This window comes from Staurois parvus, unplaced genomic scaffold (genome assembly GCF_062004578.1).
Source record: "Staurois parvus isolate SC_StPar_1 unplaced genomic scaffold, SC_StPar_1.0 ptg000414l, whole genome shotgun sequence".
Classification (NCBI taxonomy): domain Eukaryota; kingdom Metazoa; phylum Chordata; class Amphibia; order Anura; family Ranidae; genus Staurois; species Staurois parvus.
This window is the reverse complement of record NW_028318210.1, coordinates 7,445,350-7,471,229: the sequence shown is the minus strand read 5'-3', so window position 1 is coordinate 7,471,229 and position 25,880 is coordinate 7,445,350. Positions and strand designations below refer to the sequence as shown.

Below are 25,880 nucleotides of genomic sequence, written 5' to 3'. Positions count from 1 at the left end.
ATGGTGGTGATAAGGTTGCTGGTATGGTGTATGGTGGTGATTAGGGTGGTGGTATGGGGTGTGGGGGTGATCATGGCTCTGGTATGGGGTGTGGTGGTGATCAGGGCTCTGGTATGGGGTATGGCAGTGATCAGGGCACTGGTATGGGGTATGGCGGTGATCAGGATGCTGCTATGGGGTATGGCGGTGATCAGGATGCTGGTATGGGGTATGGCGGTGATCAGGATGCTGCTATGGGGTATGGCGGTGATCAGGATGCTGGTATGGGGTATGGCGGTGATCAGGATGCTGGTATGGGGTATGGCGGTGATCAGGACGCTGGTATGGTGGTGATAAGGTTGCTGGTATGGTGTATGGTGGTGATTAGGGTGGTGGTATGGGGTGTGGGGGTGATCATGGCTCTGGTATGGGGTGTGGTGGTGATCAGGGCTCTGGTATGGGGTATGGCAGTGATCAGGGCACTGGTATGGGATAATATGGCGGTGATCAGGATGCTGGTATGAGGTATGGCGATGATCAGGGCACTGTTATGGGGTATGGTGGTGATCAGGTCGCTGGTATGGGATATGGCGGTGATCAGGATGCTGGTATGTGGTATGGGGGTGATCAGGGCACTGTTATGGGGTATGGTGGTGATCAGGTCGCTGGTATGGTGTATGGCAGTGATCAGGGTGTTGGTATGTGGTATGGTGATGATCGGGGCGTTGGTTTGGGGTATGGCAGTGATCAGGACACTGGTATTGCAGTGATCAGGACATTGGTATGGTGTATAGGGGTGTTTTTGTGCTCACTGGGACAGGTGACAGGGGCTGCATTATTTATTATAGATATTCTCGAGCAGGTACAGGTACATTAGCCTGCATCGGCAAAGCTTGCTGCCCGCCATCTATGTTCAGTGGGCGGGCGGTAGCAGTTAAACCTTAACTTTTGGGAAAAGAAAAAAAATTACCCTTGAAGTGGGACTTCCTCCCACACTGCAAGTGTTGAGTACTCCTTTTTGCCTAGGATACCAGGAAAAAGCACTTTATATGTACCCTACTTACCTCTTCCAAAAGCTGGCACTCACCTGTTCTCTCCGATGCTTCGGGGTTGTGGGCAGACCCATGGGGGGAGGTTTCTTATTGGATTCATATTCAGCTGTAGGTCATAACAGAATGGCACAATCATAAAACAAAACATGGAAACAAGTAAACAAATGAAATGACCCCTGTTCAAAAGTCTGCATACCCTTAGTTTCTAATACTGCTCCCTTTAGAATCAATGCAGACTTTAATCTGTAATAGTTGTCTATGAGGCCCCAAATTATTTCAGGTGGTATAGCTGCCAATTCGTCTAGGCAAAATGCCTCCAGGTCATGCAAAGTCTTTGGTCATCTTGCATGAACGTACATTTGAGATCTCCCCAGATGCCTCAATGATATTAAAGTGAAACATGGACTATTTTTAATCCTTACGCTGGCAGCAATTAGTAAACAGATAATATTTACTTGTTTTAAACTTTTTTTACATTTCTTCATTTACTTCCTGGTTTCCCTGCCTAGGCAAATTATGTCATACATTCTAGCAGTCTTCAGAAGGGGAAAGAGAGTTCTCAGCAATTGCTGAGCAAAGGGAAGATGGATTGCGGGAAGTAAACGCTATATAAATCATCTGCCCTTACTCAAGATGGCCACTGACAGAAATGCTAGGGGGTGTTTTCAAAATGATTTATCATCAAAATAAAGCATGGAGACATGGATGGATGGGTGAGTTTGCTTTAAAAATAAAAATGAATTAAATAGCATTTTTAGTTTGTGGTTCTCAGATGCAGTGCAGTTCCACTTTAAGATCAGGAGACTGTGATGGCCACTCTAGAACCCTCACCTTTTTCTGCTGTAACTATCGGAAGGTCAACTCGCCCTTGTGCTTAGGGTAATTGTCATGCTGGAAAGTCCAAGAGCATCTCGTGCAGTTTTTATGCAGGAGAATGCAATTGCCTGCCAGTATTCTCTGACAACATCCTTCATTCATTATGCCATAAATTTTCACAAGATTCCCCATGCCTTTAGCGCTCACATATTCTCTAAAAGATCAGTGAGCCACCACCATTCTTCACAGTGGGTATGGTATTCTTGTCGCTATAGCTTTGTTGACCCCTCTCCAAACATAGCACTTATGTTTGTGACCATAAAACTCTATTTTGGTCTCATCACAGGATGACACCAGACCCGCTCCACGAAAAAGTAAGTTGTAAAGCAGGCCGATGATCCCCGCAGGATGGATCCGATCGTCGGCTTTCTTTACAACGTATCTTTTCGTGGAGTGTGTCACCCCGTATAGGTTGCATGCCGATGCGGATTGGGGAGCATATTGGATTGGAGTCCGATCCATTATGCTCAATCCGCAGATCCGATCCATTCTGCGGGGATCGTCGGAGGGGGTGTCACCAAGTGTTATCGCACCGGGTGACACCAACCCTAGGGACTCCCCTGCTCATTACAGGTAGGCATCAGACAGGTCAGAGTCCAGCTTTTGCAGTCCCATGATTTCCTGTAACAAAGTCCTTTTAAACAGTTGTCACTCAAACAATTGTCCCCATTTTAGGAGCTCTACTGCTCTACTTAATTTCTGTTCTAAGTAAAGCACCACAACATGACTGGTTTTAACTCTTTCCACTCTATCCAAAATTAAAGAAAAATGGAGAGAAAAAAAGAATGGTTTGTCATTTGCTATGTTATGCTTCAGATATTTACACAAATGTTGAAGCAGCCTGACTATGGACACTGACTGGGTCCATCTACTGTTAAAATAAAACTCCAGTTTACAAGACAGTGTGATTCATCATCAGGTTTATGAAGATGTTAATTTGGATGTATGAATTCTAATACTGTTTATTTACATTGTCTGTAATGCGTGAAAATAAAATATATTTAAAAAATTGGCAAGGGGTACACTATACTCTGATTTATCTAAGTTGGCAAGCCTAATGTGAATTTGAACCTGCGGAAAGCATACAACTAACTTATAATTTGAATAATCTTTAGCCCTCATTCACATGCCCTAAATCAGTCATGGTGCGCCAAATATACTGCGCACACCTGCAGCTGGGATCCCCGCTGTTCCGATCAGCATCAGTAGCTCAGCCTGTCCAACTCAATGGAAGGCTGATAGGAGTCTGGGCTGTCCACAGCTGTAAGCATGCTTCCATATGCATCTCCACAACCAGCGGTTACCTGTGGCTATGGACAGATGGTTGGCCCTGGATGCAGACTGTCTGTGTTCAGGGTCAGACGTCTGTTCCTTACCACAGGTACTACTATGTGCATGTATAAAGGAGCGGGGGGGGAGCTTTTAAAATCTTTTTTGGGGTGTTTTTATTTACTTTATTAAACTCTGTTTTATTTTTTAATTTAACTTTATTTTTATTACAAGGGGACTGTTAGGACCCCTATGTGTTAGCATAGTGCAATCACAGGTTCACTTTAAAGAAAACCTGTGCATTCTGTGCCTTGGCAGTTGTGAACCCAAAAGTGCCCAGACCTGTGATGCAGTTTATACTTCCCAGTGGAGATCAGCTAACAGATGTATGCTGATCTCCACCACTCTCCATGCTGACACCCTCCTTGAAGGTCCTGAGCATCTAGGAGGGACAAGTGAACGTGGGACACATGGTGGGCACAGACCTTCAGATGTAAAAACGATCAGGTGGCTATAATCACTTGTATAAGAAAGCTGGCAGCCTGCAATAGTGCCCAGAAGTGTGCTTACATCTCAGAACTGATATTGATGTAATAGTTATGTTAGTGACAGCAAAAGGAATATTAGTACCAACCAATTACTGACTCCTACTGTTTTAGTTCAACCTTTTAAACTTTTGTTTCTGCATGGAATTTTTTCAATTTATGTTCTGACATCAGAGCAAAGACACTGATGATCACTGGAACCCAAATTTTCCTTTACCACAGCATCAGACAATCAATCTCCATTACTGGTTAGGGAAACCTTTTTTAATGCCTCTAACATATCTCTACTCCTGCTTGTAAGTGCAGTTTAAAAATGCCAGTTAATGTTCGGCATGGCGAAGTCACTCATCATTAAAACCGCTGCCTTCATTGTCATTTGAGTTATCCTGTCATTTAAAAGGTTATAATACTCCCTCAGAGTGTCCTGGGGGCCTGTATATTATACTAATTCTAAGGGAAGATCCCTCTCTGATTTTCTGAAAGAACAAGGGGTTTCAAGTATTTATTTTTTATTAATTTTGGCTTTATGATATTTTCAACATAAAAGGCAACTCCACTTTCCCTCTTTCCTACTCTGTCTGTCCTATATACAGTAGTGTGCACCCTGGTATAATTATTTCCCAGTGATTTAAATCCTTAAACCATGTCTCTGTAATTGGAATCTGTAATTATGTTATTTTCTTATTATAGAATTATATTGAAGAGTTATAATAGGTATTTCAGCTGGAAATTACATTTCAACATCACAATATAGAACTCTGTTGGACAAATTTGCTTTTGCATAACTTCCAGTTAATTTGTAGGATGTTCTTATTTGATGATTAAGGAGTTCGCCTACTGCTGTAAGGTGGAGTGGCTTAGCCCAGGAAAGTATTGTTCCATTGCACTAGAAAGCCAACATACTTCTTGCAAGACTGGTTAGATAACCCACAAAGATCATCTTCCGTGTGAATCACACATCATAAAATTACAATGTTGTGGTTGCTTCATGCATAAAATGATTATTATTATTAATACATGCCTGCTGCATATATTTTTCATAGTAAATATACCTCTCTTTATGTTGCGTCTGTTATGCAAAGTTTCAGTGTTATATCTATATGTATGTAGTTAACCTCTAGTGTGTATAAAGAAAGAAAAAAACAGCCCACTGGAGGGGCAGAGCAGAGAGCCGGAGACTGACAGTCCCTGGCTGTCTGCTCACAGAATGCTGAGAACTGAGCAATCAGCAGTGTTTGATCACTCAGTTCTCAGTGCAGAGCCAGCGGGGGACAGATTCAGTGCCGAGGCAGCGGGGGACATATGCAGCATCAGATCGATGCTGCATCCACCTAGATGAGTGGATACTTCTTTTAACTCCAGGCAAGTATTACACATGTGCCATTTAATACAGTTCTGTTTTCCTTAAATCACCATAAAATGTATGTTTCATAAATGCAATAAGTGCCCAAATCTTTTTTTATTGTCTGCCTCCTGTAATCCCCTGTACTTCAGGGCTCACAATGGAAAAGGAAGAGCTAGCAGTCTGAGCCAATCAGTAAACTTCTGTCAATCTTCTTTCTTGAACATCCTTATAGAAGGGGAGATGACCTTATCCGTGTTCTTCTGCTCCTCCTTGACCAATTAGCAGACAGGTGTGGGCTCCTGACAAAGTCATGTTGATCTACTGAAAGAGTGAAGTCACAGTTTAGCGACGCTATCTGGTAGTGTGGATTGTAACAGTGACACTTATTTTAGTGGATAAGGCCATCCCAAATATGTATTTAGTTGTTTGCCTGAAGTTGATGATGTATACAATAAGTAACTCATGGTAATGTGTGTGTTATAATTGTGTTTGGTCCCTAATAACTATTGAGTTGCAGGCCCTACATTCCTCGGTAGAGTAATACCCTGGTTCATACAGAATACAGCTGTACCTCGGTTTACAAACGCCTCGGTTAACGTATTTTTGGTTTACGAATGAACATCTATTGAAAATAATGCCTCGGTTTATGAATTTTTTACACATTTTTTTCTCAATACGGAGTATATGTCAGTGCAAATTTTTAAATGCCATTGCCGGCTTTTTTTTTTCTTCACTATAACTCACAGAATTAACTGTCACTTTCCCTGGAGTTAGGAAACTAAAAGGAAACATTGTTTCTTTTAACTCAGGAAATACACTAAAAGGAAATGTCTTTCTTTTAGCTGGGGGGAAAGTGACAGCTGAATCTCTGAGCTATAATGAAGAAAAAAAAGCTGTAATTACATTTAAAAACCAGCACCATAATAAATAAAAAAAAAAACGGCGTGGGGTCCCCCCTCCCATCCATACCAAGCCCCTCCTGCCCCAAAGCACCCCCCCCATGTTGAGGGCATGTGGCCTGGTATGGTTCAGGAGGGGGCACTCGTTCGTTTCCCCCCCCCCCCCTCCTGACCTGCTGGGCTGCATGCTCAGATAAGGGTCTGCTATGGATTTTGGGGGGACCCCCACGCCATTTTTTTTTTTTCATTTTGACGTGGGAGTTCCCCTCAAAATCCATACCAGACCCGAAGGATGGGAGGGGATCCCATGCTGTTTATTTATTTAATTGCTGGCGATTCTTTTACATTCAGTTGTCAGTGGAAACATTAACACATGGTTGTCATTACTAAAATACTGCATGACTTGATAAAATAACTCGTGGTATTTTAGTAGCATTTACTTTTTTCTGACATCCGGAACGGATTCATTTGTTTTCAATGCATTCCTATGGGAAACGGCGTTTCAGTTTATGAATTTTTAAATGCGTAAACCGAGATATGCCTGTGTATGTTCCACAAAAATTGACAAAAATTCAGTATGCTTAGTGGTGCGATTTTTGGGCCATATATAAAACTTGCTGTCTTTTCACAGGAGGAGAGTGCGCTCAGCCAACTAACTGTTAAAATCATAAAAGCATCAAACATCCCATGGGCAGACTGGAGTAAGTATACAGTATTCTAGTTTTAAAACAATATACTGAGAAGTGGTTTCCCTAATTTCTTTGAATTCTTCTATGAGTCTATGACTGTCAAAGGTATAGGGGACACATAAAGAGCGATTTGAAGAAAAAAAACACAGAAATAGATGTAGTGTTTTCTAAAGTTATATTATCACTTTGGATCTTCCTACAGCTTTATAAGTTAATTTACTGTTCGTATAAATACAACCTTTTGTTTATTGTTGTCAGTCATTGCAGGTGGGGCCATAGTGTTTTCTATGAACCAAGTTGTAATTCAGGTTTATTGGCCTGTTAAATAGACTTAGCTTTTGTCACTCTGAAACAAAGTTATATCTGTAAACTATTAGATTTGTATTCTGGATATGCTTTATTTATTAGAAATTCCTTTTTCAGATGTTTTTAAATGTTTCCATTTTTTCAAATATATATATTTTTATGTGAGACACATTAGGATAGGCATGGCAAACTTGGATGAAACCATTGGGCTGGAATGAAAGGACTAAATCTCCAAAGGGGCTGCATTATGTCTGCTGAGGGTCACACCTACTCAGTTCCAGAAAAAGTTATGGCACTTAAGAAATTAAAATTATAGTAAAAAAAAAAAGTTCTTATATTTAATCCCAGACAAGGTGGCCATAAAACATTTCCAAGAGTATTTAGCTAGTTTGACATGCCTGCACTAGGGTTTCTATACAGCTCATGTGCAGGCAAATTCAAGCAGTTTAATGTCATTAAACTCAACTGCATTAAAGGGGCATTCCAGCTTAAAATCATGATTTAGTTACGTAGCACTACCCCCTTAGGAGTTGCTGAGGTTTTGGGTCCTCCTATAGTCCTGCATAGCCACACAACACGCATTTTCCATATAGGCTTGCATTCAGAGTCAAAAATCAGTACTTGAGCTTTAATTTTGTTGTTTTTATTTAGGAGATTTGAACTGGGATAGAGTTAGTGGTGTACAGGGTGCCCAAGTAAACTGATGAATTGAGGACAACTTCCTGGAACTATTTACAAGCCTTCACTGCAATGCAATCTTTGTTGGAGAGCTAGCCAGCATCTCCTTAATGTACCACCCCAGACCCTAGATCAGTGATGGCGAACCTTTTTGAGCCCGAGTGCCCAAACTGCAACCCAAAACCAACTTATTTCTTTCAAAGTGCCAACACTGCAATGAAACCTGAATATCGAGCTTTTGGTTTAGAAAAAACAACTCGTACAGTAGTGCAAACTAATTAACAGTACAGGGATGACCAGAGACTGCGGACAGTACAGGGATGACCAGAGACTGCGGACAGTACAGGGATGACCAGAGACTGCGGACAGTACAGGGGATGACCAGAGACTGCGGACACAGTACAGGGATGACCAGAGACTGCGGACACAGTACAGGGATGACCAGAGACTGCAGACACAGTACAGGGATGACCAGAGACTGCGGACACAGTACAGGGATGACCAGAGACTGCGGACACAGTACAGGGATGACCAGAGACTGCGGACACGGTACAGGAGATGACCAGAGACTGCGGACACGGTACAGGGATGACCAGAGACTGCAGACACAGTACAGGGATGACCAGAGACTGCAGACATAGTACAGGGGATGACCAGAGACTGCAGACATAGTACAGGGGATGACCAGAGACTGCAGACATAGTACAGGGGATGACCAGAGACTGCAGACACAGTACAGGGATGACCAGAGACTGCAGACACAGTACAGGGATGACCAGAGACTGCGGACACAGTACAGGGATGACCAGAAACTGCGGACACAGTACAGGAGATGACCAGAGACTGCAGACACAGTACAGGAGATGGCCAGAGACTGCGGACAGTACAGGGGATGACCAGAGACTGCGGACACAGTACAGGGATGACCAGAGACTGCGGACAGTACAGGGATGACCAGAGACTGCGGACAGTACAGGAGATGACCAGAGACTGCGGAAAGCACAGGGATGACCAGAGACTGCGGACAGTACAGATGACTGCTGACCTTTGGGGAGGGAGGGGGAGCGGGTACCTGAATTTGACAGGTACCCGCTCTTACTTCCGCAGAGTTTTTTTTTTATCTTACCTGTTCCTTTATCCAGCCGCGCGCTGTCTTCCCGGCTTCTGTAGTGTGGGCGCTCGTCGGACAGCCGGATGCCCAGTGCGCATGCGCGAGAAGCGCTGCGCTTTGTGATTGGTCCGGCGGCTTCTGGGATCTGTCATGTGTCCCAGGTACCGCCTTACCATTCACAAAGAGCACTGCTTCTTGCGCATGCGCACTTGGGACCCGGCTGTCACGCACACTACAGAAGCCGGGAAGACAGCGCGCCGCTGGATAGAGGGACAGGTACGGTCCCACTGCAGAGCTGAGCGGCCGGCCCGGTATTCTGACACGGCGGCGGTGGAAATACCGGACCGGCCGCTCTATATTCGCTCCATAAGACGCACTGACATTTTCCCCCCTTTTTTGGGGGAAAAAAAGTGCGTCTTATGGAGCGAAAAATACGGTATTCTCCTGGCGTGCCCACAGATAAGGCTCGGCGTGCCGGCTGTGGCACGCGTGCCACGGGTTCGCCATCACTGCCCTAGATGAACTCCTCTTCTTCACCCAGCAATCTGGAGGTATCCTTGAACAGGAGATCTGGTGTCTGTTGCTTTAAAAGTTGACAGTCCCAAATAGGCAGCGCATCTGGTTTCCTACCAGAGTGCTCCTTCCCATATCCACCCAGTGGTGCAGGGGTACTCACTCAGATCCTCTCCTGTACCGCTGATGAGTTGGTGGCTGCTACCAGGCCTTATAGCTGGGCTGCTCTGTCCCTGCCGTACTGGTGGTCCTTGCTCTGGGGGCCAATGAAGTTTAGAGCTTTCTTCCCTTCCAACTCCAGGCCTACAGGTAGGCCCATCCCACTAGACCTCCTCTCTGCCTCTTGCCTTCAGCCTCACATCTTCCTCACTGTCTTCCACCTGAACTCTCCTGCAGCCGAGCAGGCTCCAACACTTTAAAGGGTGTCCCAGTCCCTGGCCAATGCTTCAGTTGGGGTTTGGCTAGGATCCCTCAAAAGTAAAGCTAGCCCCTACTCAGATCCACCCACTGTCTCTAGGCCTTCCTCTAAAGCCCTAGAGCAGAGGGAAATTCCAAAGGGGCTAGCCTGCATAGTCTCTCAGCTCTTGACCACAATTTGACCTTCTGGCTACTACACCCAGGCTGCTACTCAACCCTCCTCTCTATCAATCAGGTAATTAGTTGGCAAACTAGGAGGGAGATACAGTTATATGCAGAACCTGGTGAGTTGACTCGGTCTTTTGTTTGTCTTAAAGTGTTTGTAAACCTCTGACATGCAATATGAACAAAGCATAACCCTCTATAGTGTGTACTTGTCTCAACCCAGAGCACTAAGTGTCATTTCTATCTGTTGCTTTTTTCCTCTGCTATCTGCATGAGTTGCTTCTGACAAACTTTCCTGACACCAAGAGAGAAATGGTGACAGGGGAGGGACCTCCAGCAGATTGACAGCCTCAGCTTTGTTCCTGTGTGCTGTGTGAAGGAGGGTGTGTCCCTTCCCTCCAATCAACTCTCAGAGCTCTCTTCAATGGGTTTAACTTCAGCTCCCCACCCCCTGCTTTTCAGAGCTGTGAGAACCTGTGTAAGTTCTGCACTTTAAATGAAAATAGGGGACACGCAGTTGTAGATAAACAGGCACAACTTATGTAGGATGATTTGTTCCATCTCTGTGTATCACCTGAGGCCAGTCACTTCACTGGGTGCGTGTATGTAGCTGTTTACAACCATTTTAAATCTTGGATATTCCTACAGTCATAGTTCCTGACTCTATTCCTGTCCAATGGGGGGTTTTGGTTGTTATCACCCACTTTTATGTTCCAGCATCCTTTTCACAAAGTAAATATTAAGAGAATTAAATAAAAAAAATTCTAACCAACAGAGACTGAACCTCTCTTAATAGCCGCAGTATGTGTTCAGACCCAGAAACTCACATGCAGAAATCTCACCAATGGAGTCCCCTAGAGATATAAGAAATTATTAGTTGATTAACTCTCAAGTGTCGATGAAAAAAAATGATATATCGATTTTAGTTTGACTAACTTTATAAGCTGTTTGCCCCTTGTCAATAATTACTGAACACCCTCTGCTATTGGTTAACCTTGTCCCGGGTACCTCTTGGTTAGGAAAGCCAGTCTAGGCAATCCTCTGATGCAAGTGAGGAAATGAATTTGTTGCCCTTGGTAAGACCCCTTCCTGCTTTATCTTTGTGAATTACATTTACTTACACTGCTGTCTTCTGTTGTTTACAGTGAGCAATGCTGACTGTTATGTGTGTTTGTGGCTCCCGACTGCCACTAATAGTGTGCTAAAGACAGCCACCGTATCAAACAGCAGTTGTCCTGTCTGGAATGAAACATTTGAGTTCACCATCAGCAATAAAGTCAAGGTAAGTTAAATGTATTTTGCTGTAGACCTGAAAGTATGTAAAGAAATGCCCTTAAATCAATCAGATTGATCTTTTTATGCTTTGGTAAAAAGCAAAGCTGACTGGTCATCACAGATAGCAAAATCTTTGCCCTCTATTTTCACAGTAAGAAGCCTTAGGAGCTGTAGGCTTCCAAATATTTATATTAATTATGATCAATATCTTAAAAAAAATATATTTTTGGTAAAGCTTTTTGTATAATGTATTGAACATGATAATCTGAGATTTGTATTTACAGAACGTGATACACTTGACGCTTCATGATGAGGATGTGATCTCCAAGAATGATCTGTTATATATTGTTGCCTTTGATGTAGAGAATGTGAATATTGGAGAAACTAAGGCAGAGACTTTTTATCTGGACCCCAATGTAAGTCTAATGGTTAGGATTTTATATGTAACACATGCATACTTCTACATCTCACATCCTAAATTCTGTGCTGCTTTATACCTACTATGACTTCAAGCAGGTAGGTTCAACAGTGTGCTAGTGCATGCCTTCTAGTAACTCTTTCATATGTATATGTCTGTTGGAGGCAGGGCCAGGGGGCAGGAGGGGCACCTTCGTTGTTTGCAATGTTGTTATGTGGAGGGGGCCACTTAGAGCTTGTCAGTGCTACATTGTTCAGCTGCCTAAATGACAAGAGTGACACTGTGATCACTCCTGTCATTCAAAATGGAGCTAATAACAAGGGGCCACAACAGCTGCCGGAAGGAGGATTCTACTCTCACCTCCCTCCAACAGCAGTCTAAAGTGGGCAGGAGACAGCAGGGTGGGCGCCTGCTGAGAACACACCTGACATCACATGACCAAAAAGAGAAAAAAGAAACTGCCTCCATTCCTGGGCAGGAGCTGTGCTGAGGAGATCTGAACTGTAAGTACTGTTACTTACTGTGTACTCACTATATTCATTCCTGGAACTCTACTTTAAGGCACATTATAGAATATAGACTCAAAAATAGTTTTCTGATCTCATGTTGTTAATGTGTAAAAGTATTCCTATTTTAATATATTTGGGTGATGGTACAAATTTTTGTGTCGTCATTTTGAATAGTTTCAACTTGCAATGATATCAATCGAGGCTCACATTATTGTTGATTTAGATACATTATTAACCTATCAATAGTCAGTATTGGTAAAAGATGATCGTTGATCACTAACATGCATAAATATTTTCTTTCCCTTCAGAGAGAACAGACGTTGGAAGTAGAATTCACTGTGAAGCGAATGTAAGTCAATGTTACATTTATTTTACAGTTCAGTATGTTATAATACTAAAACAATATTAAATTAAACAAAAAGTTGTATTGTATGTTACTTTTTGCAGAACACAAACTTGTGAGAAAATTGTGACAAATGGAGTTCTTGTGGTAAGTAGAAGTAGTAATTGCCAGTGTTTTAGCCGAAATTCAGCACTTTCATATTGGAGGCAATTTTTGGAGTGTCAGGGGCGTAATATAATGTCAGTCATCTGAGTCTATATAGTTAGAACCTATGCAAGTGTCCTTGTTTTCGGGATGAGCCTGTAGAATCCTTGGTAATAAGGGGGAGCAGTTGGCAGGGAGAATGATTGACGCTCCTTGCTGAATTTGGCCAATGTCTAAAGTTCATAGTATACTTAAAGTGGAACTACAGAGTATCTGAGCGCCACAAACCAAAAGCGCTATTTAATTCCTTTTTATTATTCAAAGAAAACTCACCAATTCATCCACATCTCCATGCTTTATTTTGCTGAGAAATCACTTAGAAATACACCCCATAGCATTTCTGGCTGTGGCTATCTTGCGCAAGGTCAGAAGATTTATGTAGAAATTACTTCCTGGAATCCATCTGCCCTTAGCACATGCATACAAGCAGGAGGGTGCGCTTAGCTGGGAAAACCCCTCCTCCCTTAATGAAGACTCCTGGAATGTATGACATCATTTGGCTAGGCATGGAAACTAATGAATGGTGCCATGTGATGATCGTCTGTCCAATATCTGAAGACTTTTCCATGTTATAGGAACATTTGTTGCAATGTTTCTTGTTTTCTGTTGCAGTGCAGAGAAATGTCCTGTCTTGAAATATCTGTTGACAAGCAGCGGATCCCAAAGAATCTTCTTGGTGGGTTGCTATAAAGTGCTATAACACATATGTTAAGCCCAAGCAAAAACTTTTTAAGGATTTTGTGTATGCTGCTTTGTGTGCTGGTTTTTTTCAGCGGGTTTGAGATTCATGATGTTAAAGCAGAACTAATGGCATTTTTTTTTTTTTTTTTGATAGAGTGGAGAGGGATTAGAACCTCTGTCAGTTTTTATTGCTGTCTGTACCCCCATTAGATAGATTCCCTAACACTAGGTAATTCCCAACAGCCTCTCTATTTGTCCTGTTTACCATTATCATCAAAATTGAAAGTAAAAGAAAATTCCAAATTTTGGGTTGACACCATAACAATAAGAGAGGGGAAATCTTCCAATGGGGACCATAGTTCTGGTGACCCGGCTGACACCCCAGGATTCCCTTACATTGGAGGGATTTCCTCTTGCTTCCTGTTTTGGATATGGGACAGGAAAGTGAAGGGAAATCTCCCCAATGGGACATAGATAGTAAAAATAAAATTGATAGGCGTTATAACCCTCCCTTACTCTATCCAAAATGAAAAAAGTCCTGCTTTTTGAATTACGTTAACTGCTGGATCCTTTTCAGAAATAAAACGTGCAGATGACACAGCTATTCATCAGATTTAGGGAAGGAAATAAAAATACTGGCACGCATAGCAAACTCACATTTAGAGTTTTCAGCTTTGCAAAATGTAAATATAGATCTATATTTGACAGAAAGACTGTGTTCATGCCTTTCATTGTATACTATTGTGATGAGCTCTGTGATTGGTCAAAGTGATGGCATGATACAGACAGGGCCAATCACAGCCAATCTGTACTATGTGATTAGCTGTGGCCATTCACAGCTAATCACAATAGTAAACAATGAATGAACAGTTTTTATTCAGAAAAAATGGTTGCTAATAACTGTAAATATTTATTTTTTTATTTATTTATTTTTTACATACTGTCACCAGTCGGTGTCCCTGATCATTGCCAAACCAGTTATATGATGACGCTGTACTGCACTGGTGACAGAATGTAAAACATTTTTTACTATTTCTTCATTGTCCAAAGAATTGTGACAAAAAAAATGACAACTTCAAAAAGCTCTCCATTCCTCTTTCTAAATACCTTGGTCTGTCTGCTTTCCAAAAAGGGGTATTTGTACTGTCCTTGCATTTTCGGGCCTCAAGAAATGAGATTGACCATCAGTACATTAGGACTTTTCAGATATATATACCATAGTTTGTGAACTCTATAACTTTCTTACAGACTAAATAATATACACTGATTTGGGTTATTTTCACCAAAGAAATGTAGCAGAATACATTTTGGTCTAAAGTTATGAAGAACGATTATTTATTTGCAAAATATTATAACAAATGAAGAAAAACGCATTTTTTCTCAAACTTTTTGGTCTTTTTTGTTTATTTAGTAAAAATTTTTACTAGTGGTGATTTAGTACCACTTAAAGTTCTATTTATGTGAAAAAAATTATAAAAATCTCATATGGGCACAATGTTACATGTTAAAGTGTGACAGCGTTGAAAGCTGAAAATTGGCCTGGGCAGGAAGGGGGTAAAAGTGTCTTGTATTGATTCGGCTAAACGGGAATGTAGTTTTTTAAAAGCAATGTGTAATGTAAGGTTTGAAAGTATTGCTGCAGAAGATTTACATTATTTATTTTTTAACTCTCCATGTAGGTGGCCATCTTTCTTTATCAGTGGATGATTCCTGTGAAAGGAAATACAGAGTGGAACTACAGGCTGCCACAGACAATGATCATACATATAAATGCAAATTTCATTGTATCAGGAAGTGGGACCCCCAACTTATTGCCCAGTTAGAGGTAAATCAAAACATTATGTAGCATTGCACAGAGGGTATCTGGACAATCTTTTGATATAGTTAGTGTTAGCTTTTTTAAAGGGTCAGAATAGTAACTGTTTTATGAATGCATTGAAGATGTGCACAAATACTGTACATGGAAGAGGAAAGTGAACATTAAGCTTAATATTTAAAGTGTTACTAAAGTCTGATTTTTTTTTTTTAAATAAAATAACAAACATGTTATACTCACCTGCTCTGTACAATGGTATTGCAAAGAGCAGCCCTGATCCTCCTCTTCTTGGGTCCCCTGCCAGCAATCTTGTCTCCTCCTTTTTTTTTTGTGTGTCCCTATAGCAAGCTGTTCATTAGGGGGCACACGGTGCATGCTTGCTCCTGACCTGTGTGTCTACAGAGCTGCACTCCATAGATATACACACACAAGGGGAATGTTTTGCAGTGAATGCAAGACTGCACTTAATTGTGTTTATCTGCTTGGAGATCAGCTTAATCCTTTTAATGCTGACAACATGACCACCATTCTGCACTTCGTGTAAGTGTTATTTTTGATCATACGTTTTATATATTAGAGCTAGTAAATACCATCATATATAAATACCTGAGGATAGTCCAAAGAGATAGCTGCCCTATATGGTGGGGGTGTTCTTTTTTACCTTTTGTGATTATGGATTTGCTCAAACTCTTTTTGGAATATTTTAGGAGAGTCTGGCTATGAGCAAATTGTAACATGCTTCTAAGTTAATCATATAAAATTATTGGATCTAGTTTGAAATAATTTTGATTTTGTCTAGGTAGCAATTTTTTTGACTCGTGTAAAATCCAAAAACATCTCAAGTATGACATATTATCAAAAACTATTCACTTGACTTGTTTTTAATTACCTCTTTCTAGTAATGCTATTGAAAGGTGCACATAGGACACCATTGTGTGTACATAGTGGATTGGGGTGCCCCTTTGTTTTGTGGACTTCATCACACACCAGCACCTATTTAAATCTAAATCAATACATTGGCTTTATCAGCAGAAGTGCACATTCATATATAACTGGATCATTCTGCATTCTCATGAAATGTCCTTGTCTTTCATTTCATTCTAGTGTTACTCAGTTACTCATTTAAGTAGTAGAAAATAGGAGAAGCAATATGTAATTTTATCATTTAGTAGTTGAGGTCTCTACAATTTCATTGAAACATATTGATGTTTAAACCATTAGCATTGTAATGAGCCCTTGCTCTTGGATACAGGGCACAGACGATCAGTGTCTTCAAGTGGTTCCAGTGAAAACCCTTCCTGTGGGCCAGGAACAGAAGATCCACCTATCTACAGTACAAGTAAGTGTATTTCTTTTTTCCATTCTTCTATTATAAGCACATGTGATTAAGACCAGAGAATCGGAAAATAGTTTGCTTGCCTTTTACCAAATTACTTTAAATGATAACTCAGAAGTCATTTGAAATGTTAAGTCATTGCCAAATATTTTTGGCATCAGATGTGTGAAACTTTGATGCCCTTTTGTCAGAGAGTATATGCCTATAGGTGCAGCACATAGCATAATGCCAAGTGACCAGTCGGTGAAATGTGGTACTTGCTGGCATGACTGATCCCTTCATACATAAAAGCTCTATAATACTGTTGGTGGTAATGGTTACCCAATGTGACCATTTATTATAGCACAGAGAGAGATAAAGAAAGTAACACTGTTAAAATCAATTTCAAAAGCAATAAGCCATCCCTGATGAAGGATTGTTTGATTTTTATCAGATAGGCACCTGATTTAGTACTGTAAGAAGCTGCCTAAGACCACTGTTGTTGAAAAAAGAGACACACATGCATACAACAGTTTTGTATAATGGTTGTCATCTTGCTGTGTTTCTCAATAGCAGCTTGTACTAGTAGCAGTAAGTACTATAGTGACCTGTATTCATTTTGACAAGTATACTTGTTTAGTGTACCTGGTGTGCTATTGCAGCATGATTAATGGTTTGAGCTTGAGCAAATCTTGAGCAAAGTTTATTCTCACTAAAGTAGTTCGTAAAACCGTGATTTAGCTTTACTCCTAATTCGGCTTTTCTAAACCCAGCAATATTCTTACACCACATGCTATGGTTCATAACAATTCCTTATTATGGTTAACCCCCCTTGTATTCCTGCATCACCTCTTGGACCACATGTTTGCCATGCTGTATATCAACGTATGTAATGGCTGAGTGTTCATTTGCATATATGCCGTGGGTGTTATACAGATTTTTCTGCAACTGGAATTGTGTGAATATTATGCTGCTTGTTTATTTTAAGTTGATTTCGTCTTAATTTTTTGCATAGTTTCCTCCATGTACCCTGATTTCCTTCCACAGTGCAAATACCTGCTGGAAGATGAACCGGGTACTACCAAAGACCTGTCATAGTAAGCATGTGTCTGTATGACTGTGGGGTGGACTTAAGGTCTTTTGCAGCATGGGCTGATAAATCTGATTCTGTGTATTAAGTTAAGCACAGAAAAATGTGCTGATGCTGTGTTAACATCATGGACAGTGTTTGGATGGGTACTTAACATAATGAGGCTTTAAAAGGTCAGTCCACCCCAAAGTGTTATTTTAGTTTGACATGGATCCTGGTGGGTTGATTCAACCCTTGGCATCTTGCATATCCTGGACACTCAAAGAGCTTCCTGTTCTAGTTACAAGCTTTTTGTTTCATGAGATTTTGGCTATTCTCGCCCACCTTTGCGGTTTCCTGCATCTTCAGTTGCATTGTCCAGTATATAAAACAGATTAACAAATCTAACGGGTGAGTGGGACCCCCATGTAAAGGCCACAGTAAGTTTGCTGACCTGTAACTCAGTGCAGATATCTTATCAATAGGGTCACTGAGAGATATAAGACACTGTTAGGTGGTTTAAATCTCCAGCATCTATCAAACACTGAAATTTTAGTTTTCAGTGGACTCACTTTTCTTTTCCAATAATTTCTATTGGCAAAGTTTTGAATATATATACAATACAAACACAAACTATTGTAGAATCATGAATGAACATAACCAGGTAAACTTTGTCTATCAAGCATGTGTCAAGGAGAGGGACATAGATAATGTTAGATCCCATAGTCATGTACCCTTGGGAGGGTCACTCCCCCAGCCCCCCTCCTTCCCAACCCCTGTAGAGATGGGCAAGCAGAGATTTGGGGGCATCCAAACCTCCCCCCATTACACTAGACTCCACAGAGAAGCAAACCCATAAGGCAACACAAAACAAAAAACCTTCAAATATTTACAATTAAGAACAAATAAAGTGATTTTAATAATCCCCAACTCCTCAGGCAATATCCAAATGAATGAGTTTGAGGGTTGCAGAACAGCACATCCAGGAAGAGAAAGAAAAAAGGACTGACTTTTTAAAGACTTCTTGTATAATATAGATTTGTATTCTTAATGTCTTTAAAAATCTACAGTAATTTTATATGGGAAGAGAAAGTAGCAATATATGTTTGAGAACAAAAAATGATCATAGACATTTGATTTATGTTTTTTGTGTTGAATCTGCACCTGGTACCTTACCACATAAGGGCAGTGTTCAGCCTGAAGATATGTGCTTAACAATCACTGCACCAACTATTTTGTACCATAGCTACAGTATATACAGTCCGCTTTCCTTGCTTGACTAGGGGCTGGGGATTTTGACATCCTTTACCTGCTTAACATACATTTGATACTAATTCCATTGTATGTAGTGACTGGTATTTATAAAAGTGCTACATCCCGTTTTATGTACATTCTTCGTGCTTAACTAGCACTAAATATATTAATAGTTAAAAAGGTCTGGTCTGAGCATGTAGGCCCTTTACAAAATAATCTAGAGTGGATGACTGGGGACAAAGAGAAGGCAAATTTATTTAATACCTTCTTCAGCTCTGTGTATACAAAGGAGCATGGGGGAGCTCTTGTCCATAATGAGCATGGTATTGACACAGCTCCAGATGATCCACATTGGCTCACAATTGATATGATCCAAAAATATTTAGACAGAATAAAGGTGAATAAAGCACCTGGACCGGATGGCATACACCCACAGGTCCTTAAAGAATTGAGCTCTGTGATTTCAAAGCCATTGTTTCTAATTTTTAGGGACACTTTAATGACTGGCATAGTACCATTGGATTGGCGTAAGGCCAATGTGGTGCCAATATTTAAAAAGGGGTCAAAATCTTTACCAAGTAATTATAGACCTGTTAGTTTAACTTCTATAGTTGGGAAGATACTGGAGAGTTTAATAAAAGACCACATAGATGAGTTCTTGCTGAAAAAAAAATATTTTAAGCAACAGACAGCATGGATTCATGAAATACAGAAGTTGTCAAACAAATCTGATTTCTTTTTATGAGGGGGTGATCAAAACCTTGGACAGAGGGGTGGGGGTGGACGCGGTATACCTGGATTTTGCAAAAGCGTTTGACACAGCTCCCCACACTCAACTAATGTGTAAGGTAATGTCTACGAGCTTGGAAAAATTTGTATGTAAATAGATAGAAAACTGGCTAAAAGTTCATATTCAAAGAGTAGTGATTAATGATTCATACTCTGAATGGTCTAGGATTGTCAGTGGTGTACCCCAAGGTTCAGTGTTGGGATCCTTACTTTTTAGTATATTTATAAACGATATAGGGTCTGGCATTGAAAATCCCATTTCAGTCTTTGCAGATGACACCAAGCTGTGCAGTGGAATAACGTCCTTACAGGATGTCTTCAACTTACAAACCGACCTCAATGCTCTGTGTAATTGGGCAACTATGTGGCAAATGAGGTTTAATGTTGATAAATGTAAGGTTATGCACTTGGGGGCTAAGAATATGCATGCATCATACATACTGGGGGGGGTACAACTGGGGGAATCAATGGTGGAGAAGGATCTGGGGGTCCTGGTAGATCACAAGCTTAATAATGGCATGCGATGCCAAGCTGCGGTTTTTAAAGCAAAGAAAATCCTCTCTTGTATTAAGAGGTTTAGACTTCAGAGAGAGATATCATATTACCCCGGTACAAATCATTAGTAAGACCTCATCTGGAATCTGCAGTTCAGTTTTGGGCACCAATTCACAAAAAGAACATTGGGGAACTGGAGAAAGTACAGAGAAGGGCAACCAAACTGATACGAGGCATGGAGGAGATCAGATATGAGGAAAGATTAGAGGAACTGAATGTATTCTGTCTTGAGAAGAGGAGATTAAGGGGGGATATGATCAACATGTATAAATACATCAGTGGTTCATATAGTGAACTTGGTGTAGAGCTATTCACCCTGAGGTCATCACAGAGGACAAGGGGTCACTCTTTACGTCTGAAGGGAAAGGTTTCTACACAGTGAGAGCTGTGAAAATGTGGAATAGACTCCCTCAAGAGTTGGTTCTGGCCAGCTCAGTGGATTGCTTTAAAAAAGGCTTGGATTCTTTCTTAGATACACAGAATATCACTGGATATTAACATTTATAGGTAAAGTTGATCCAAGGAATATCCGATTGCCTCTCTGGGGATCAGGAAGGAATTTTTTTCTCTGCAGGAGCAAATTGGATCATGCTTTGCTGGGTTTTTTTGCCTTCCTTTGGATCAACTGTGGGTATAGGATTATAACTTTTTTTTATTATTATTTATTTATTTTTTAATAGTTGAACTGGATGGACTTTTGTCTTTTTTCAGCCAGACTAGCTATGTAAATGCTCTTGTGAATAAGGTGGCCTCTGCAATAAAGCAGACATAGAACAATGACCTATGCTTCATCCACTCCAACTCAGGTATAAGCTCTTCCAGGCCTTCCACAGTATAATCCCAAAGACCAACAGCCACACCCCAGGTTTTGATCTTCACCTAACTTTACTGTTCCCAATACAAACACATAGCCACCTCTTTCCAACACATTTATCACCTAAAGCATGGGTTCTCAAACTTTCTAAACAAAGGGCCACTTCACTGACTTTCAGACCTTGGGGAAGAGGGGGGGAGAGTGCAAACCTTATTAGTGGGAGTAGAAAACCACCCCATTGTTGGTGTCAGTGGGAGAAAAATTTGGTGTCATTGGGAGGAATAGTGCCCCTACATTGATGTCAGTGTGGGTATAGTGCCCTAAGCAACAAGTAAAATGAAGTAATAGGCTGCAGCTTGGGGACCATGACCCTAAGGGACTTTTTGGTAGAGTATGCACTTAAAAAGACCATGTCACTAGTTCTTACTACCTTTCAGTACAACAAATATACTTCTGGCACCACTTGTTCTCTGATCTACTAATTTATACTGATGTTAAATGCACTGTGAAGGTAACCAGAATCCAACACTTCTGATGGCAGGGTCTTTATAAGGGCAAAGATCATATGTTGGTGTGCAGCTGTCAATCTTTTCGATGATTTAAGAATATTTCATTTAACATATAAATACTATTTTATTACATGCTTTTTTGTTGTGTGCCATGACCGTATACCATTGACACTCAACGATTTTGCTATCTTTATGGTATAATTTTTTTAACTGCGAGATAAGAAAGTACGCTGAGTTGTTCAGAATAATGAGTCAGAATTTTTCTTAATTTTGAAAATGAAATGAAAAAAAGGAGGCAGTTTTGTGTTCAATCGGCCAGACTACAGTCTACCAAGTTGTCTAAGCAATAGGGGAATAGTGGCCTTACTGTCAACAGTGGGTCTGTGGGAAGTGGAGACCACCTTTATTACTACCCATTGGGACCCTGATCCTATATGGGATTTATGCTTTTCCTGATAATCCTATATAGCATATGCTGGTGCTGGTTTCTAGAAATGTGATAGTAGAACAATGGGGCAAGGTATTAACCTACTAAAATAGTTTTTTTTCTTCTGCCCTGGTTTTAACTATCAATTCATTAAGAGGTGCTCAAAGATACAAAAACTTACCCTTATATCCTCCTGCTTTCTATAAGATGATCATCTACAAGAAGTAAACAAAATGCTTGTTTAGTTCATGGTACTCATTTGCACCCTATTTAACATAATTTCCCCATGTGTAAACATTACTCAGCATGTGCTGTGCATTCACTCAGTGATATTTATGTACGGATTACTTAACTGCAAATAGCTATATAATGTGCCTGAGGCAAACACACACCTTATCCATGTGATGTAGATATGCAAAATGATTTGTAATGTATTACACAGCAACATCCATAGAATACTTTAGATGTATATAAGGTAGACACATAGAGGTATGCTAGGTTGAGGCAAAGATGTATATACGGTAGACACGTGGATGTATATAAAATAGACACATAGCATAGATATCTAAAGGTGGACACATAGATGTCTATAAGGTAAACACATACATGAATGTAAGACACATCTGGGCTATTTTTCTAAAGACATTGGGAAACTTTACACAGTGAGTGAGTTTGAGTCAGGAGTATGTCATCTGCAAAAAGAGAGATCTTAAAGTGATATTAAAGGCTAGGGTGTTATGTTTTAAAAATAACAAATATTTTATACTTGCTTTGCTCTGTGCAATGGTTTTGCACAGAGAAGCCCTGATCATCCTCTTCTCGTCTCCCCCTTGGTGCTCCTGGTCACTCCCTCCATCCAAGTGCCCTAAGTGCAAGCAGCTTGCTATGGGGGCACTCAAGTAGGCTCACTCCCGAGTTGCTGCTCTGCATGTCCATTCACACACAGAGCCTCCTCTCTTTTCCTATTGGCTCACGGGCTGTGATTGTAAGCAGTGGGAGCCAATTGGTACAGATGGCAGACACATATGGGATAATTTACTAAAGGAGTTAAACAATAGTACACAGTAAATTGTGAGTTTAAAAGAGAAGTATGGACTTAAAAAAAAATTATACTCACCTAAGTGGATGCAGCATCGATTCGATGCTGCATTTGTCCCTCGCCAGTCTGAGCGAGCGATTAAACACCGCTGATTGTTCAGCTCTCCCCTTTGCTCTCAACAGAGAGCTGTGACTGTCAGTCTCTGGCTTTCTGCTCTGCCCCTCCAGTGCTCACAGTAGTGCTGGGCTGTGGAGGGGGTGGGAGCCGCTTGCTCAGACACCCAGCGGATCACTGAGAGGCTGAGCCAAGTGTCGGTCCAAGTTTCTGGGTGGATTCCAGCCATATTGTTGTGATCTTCAGGGCCTGAATTGGCTCAGTGATATCAGCCAACAGTGGACTTTAGCCTGCAGTCGGCTGAAAATGGGTCACAGGAGTGCAGACTGAACTGCACTCCTGTTACTTACAGAAGTAGAGCCAAAAGAGATTTTGTTATACTTCTTCATTAAGTCAGGAGTATGTCATCTGCAAAATGAGAGATCTGAATTCCTGGTGTCTAACTGAGATTTTGTGATTATTGGGGTTGCTTCTAATGTGGGAGATTAGGGGGTCTATACATATAGATGAACAACCTATATGTTATTCTAGATGTTCTAGACACACAGTACTGTGCAAAAGTTATAAGCAGGTGTAAAGAAATGATGTAAGGTAAGAATACTTTCAAAAATATAAATTTTATTGTTTATTTTTATCAATTTACAAAATGCAAGGTGAACAAACAGAAGAAAAATCTAAATCAAATCAATATTTGGTGTGACTACCATTTGCCTTTCAAAGCAGCATCAATTCAATTCTTCTAGCTATTTTGAAGAAGTACAAAGAATTGGGCAATGTTGAGGACCATAGATGCAGTGGTAGGCCAAGGAAACTTAAGGAGCAGGTGAAAGACACATCATGCTTACTTCCCTTCAACATCAGAAGATGTCCAGCAGTGTCATTAGCACAGAACTGGTGGAAACCAGTGGGACACAGGTACCCTCATCTACTTCCTGGAGAAGTCTGGCCAGAGGTGGTCCTAATTGAACAAAGCTAAGCGACTCAACTATGCTCAAAAATATAGGACCTTGGGTACAGAAAAATGACAGCAGGTACTTTGGGCTTATGAGTTAAAATCTGAAATATTTGGCTGTAGTAGGAGGCAGTTTGTTTGCCGAAGGGCTAGAGAGCAGTACAATAATGAGTGTCTGCAGGCAACAGTGAAGCTTGGTGGAGGTTCCTAGCAAGTTTGAGGCTGCTTTTCTGCAAATAGAGTTGAATATTTGGTTTGGATCAATGGTGTCCTCAATGATGAGAAATATAGGTAGATACTTATCCATCATGCCATACCATCAGGAAAATGTGTAATTGGCCTTAGATTTATTCTGCAGCAGGACAACATCCCCAAAGATACAGCCAATGCCATTAAAAATTATCTTCATCATGAAGATGAACAAGAAGTCCTAGAAGTGATTGTTTGGCTCCCACAGAGCTCTGATCTCAACATCATGGAGTCTGTCTGGGATTACATTAAGAGACACAAGGATTTGAGGCAGCCTACATTCGCAGAAGATCTGTGGTTAGTTCCACAAGATGTTTGGGACAACCTCTCTGCTGAGTTCCTTAAAAAACTGAAAAATTGTGTGCAAGCGCACCTAGAGGAATTGATCCTCTTTTGAAGGCAAAGGGTGGTCACACCAAATATTGATTTGATTTTGATTTCTCTTCCATTCATTTACTTTCCATTTTTGAATTCATAACAATAAATTATTGACACTTCTATTTCTGAAAGCGTTCTTAATTTACAGCATTTTTTCATAACTGCCTATAACTTTTGCACAGTGCTGCATGTTAGTATGTTAGACGAATATACAGTATGCATGTGTGTGTGTGTATGTATATATATATGTATATATATATGTATGTGTGTGTGTGTATATATATATATATATATATATATATATATATATATATATATATATATATATATATACACACTTGGGATTCTATACATAGGGCAAATTGAAGGGGAGAGAGGGGGCATCCCTGTCTTGTGCTGTCGGAGATGGCAAAGGGCCGAGAGGTTGCATATGGGGTCCTGATGATGGCCTTGGGAGAGATATACAGATGTGTGATGGTCTGCATAAAGGGACCCTCAATGCCAATAAATCTATGGATAGAGAACAAGAAAGGCCAGTTTAACCATTCAAGGGCTTTTTCTGTGTCAAGGCTTAGTAAGAGGAATTGGTGTTCACCAGGTGCGCTATTCAGTTATCACATAAACGTAACAACAACAAATCAATTAGATGTGTGCAAGTCCCAAATTAAACATTTTAACAGGTCAGTCCAATAGATTAAACAATAAGCATGCTCAATCCATATGTAGCATATAAAAGGTACAAGTGTTTTCATGCATGTTACGTCACCGGCAAAATCTCCATACTCCTGAAGATTCTGATTGGTGAAACATGTTGGGCAGAGCTTTGCCAGTGATGCTACATGCATGAAAACACTTGTACGTTGGCGGTTGATTGATATGCACTCTGAATCTTTTTTTACGTAAGTATATGTCCAGATTTCAAATAAACATTTTGTATGGTACAACTCTCTAATCTTTTTTTGGAGGGGCGTTGTACCTGCTTTGATGAAAGCTTTTATCGAATTGTGAGCAATTGGTGAGGACGAGCGGATATTTGGCTGACAGGACCAAAGGGCACACAGGCGTAGATTAATCTTGTGCTAATGAGATCAGTGCTTCTGGTAAAATGCTAAGCATTTGTTTGGTAGTGGAAGCACAATGGTTCACTCCTAAGGGCTCGTTCACATTAGGCTGTTTTGCCAACGCTTGCCAAACGCCCCTATAGCGTTTGGCAAGCGTTGGTCCGGTGTTTGCGGAGCATTTTTAACGCTCGGCAAACGCTCCGCAAACGCCGCATGCGCGGTTTAGCGGCGGTTGCTAGGCGTTTGCCGAGCGTTAATAACGCCC

General features: G+C 40.8%; 1 protein-coding gene across 2 annotated transcripts in view; it reads left to right on the top strand.

Moving 5' to 3' along the window:
- Positions 1-25,880, top strand: part of LOC149454960 (cytosolic phospholipase A2 delta-like) — a 99,675-nt gene that overhangs the window by 9,154 nt on the left and 64,641 nt on the right. For both annotated transcript variants that reach the window (XM_089686905.1, XM_089686906.1), the window contains exons 3-10: positions 6,597-6,666; positions 10,990-11,126; positions 11,404-11,535; positions 12,355-12,395; positions 12,494-12,536; positions 13,206-13,269; positions 14,954-15,099; positions 16,343-16,429. In XM_089686905.1, the coding sequence (XP_089543031.1) occupies positions 6,597-6,666; positions 10,990-11,126; positions 11,404-11,535; positions 12,355-12,395; positions 12,494-12,536; positions 13,206-13,269; positions 14,954-15,099; positions 16,343-16,429 (720 nt within the window). The remainder of the gene's footprint in view (positions 1-6,596; positions 6,667-10,989; positions 11,127-11,403; positions 11,536-12,354; positions 12,396-12,493; positions 12,537-13,205; positions 13,270-14,953; positions 15,100-16,342; positions 16,430-25,880) is intronic.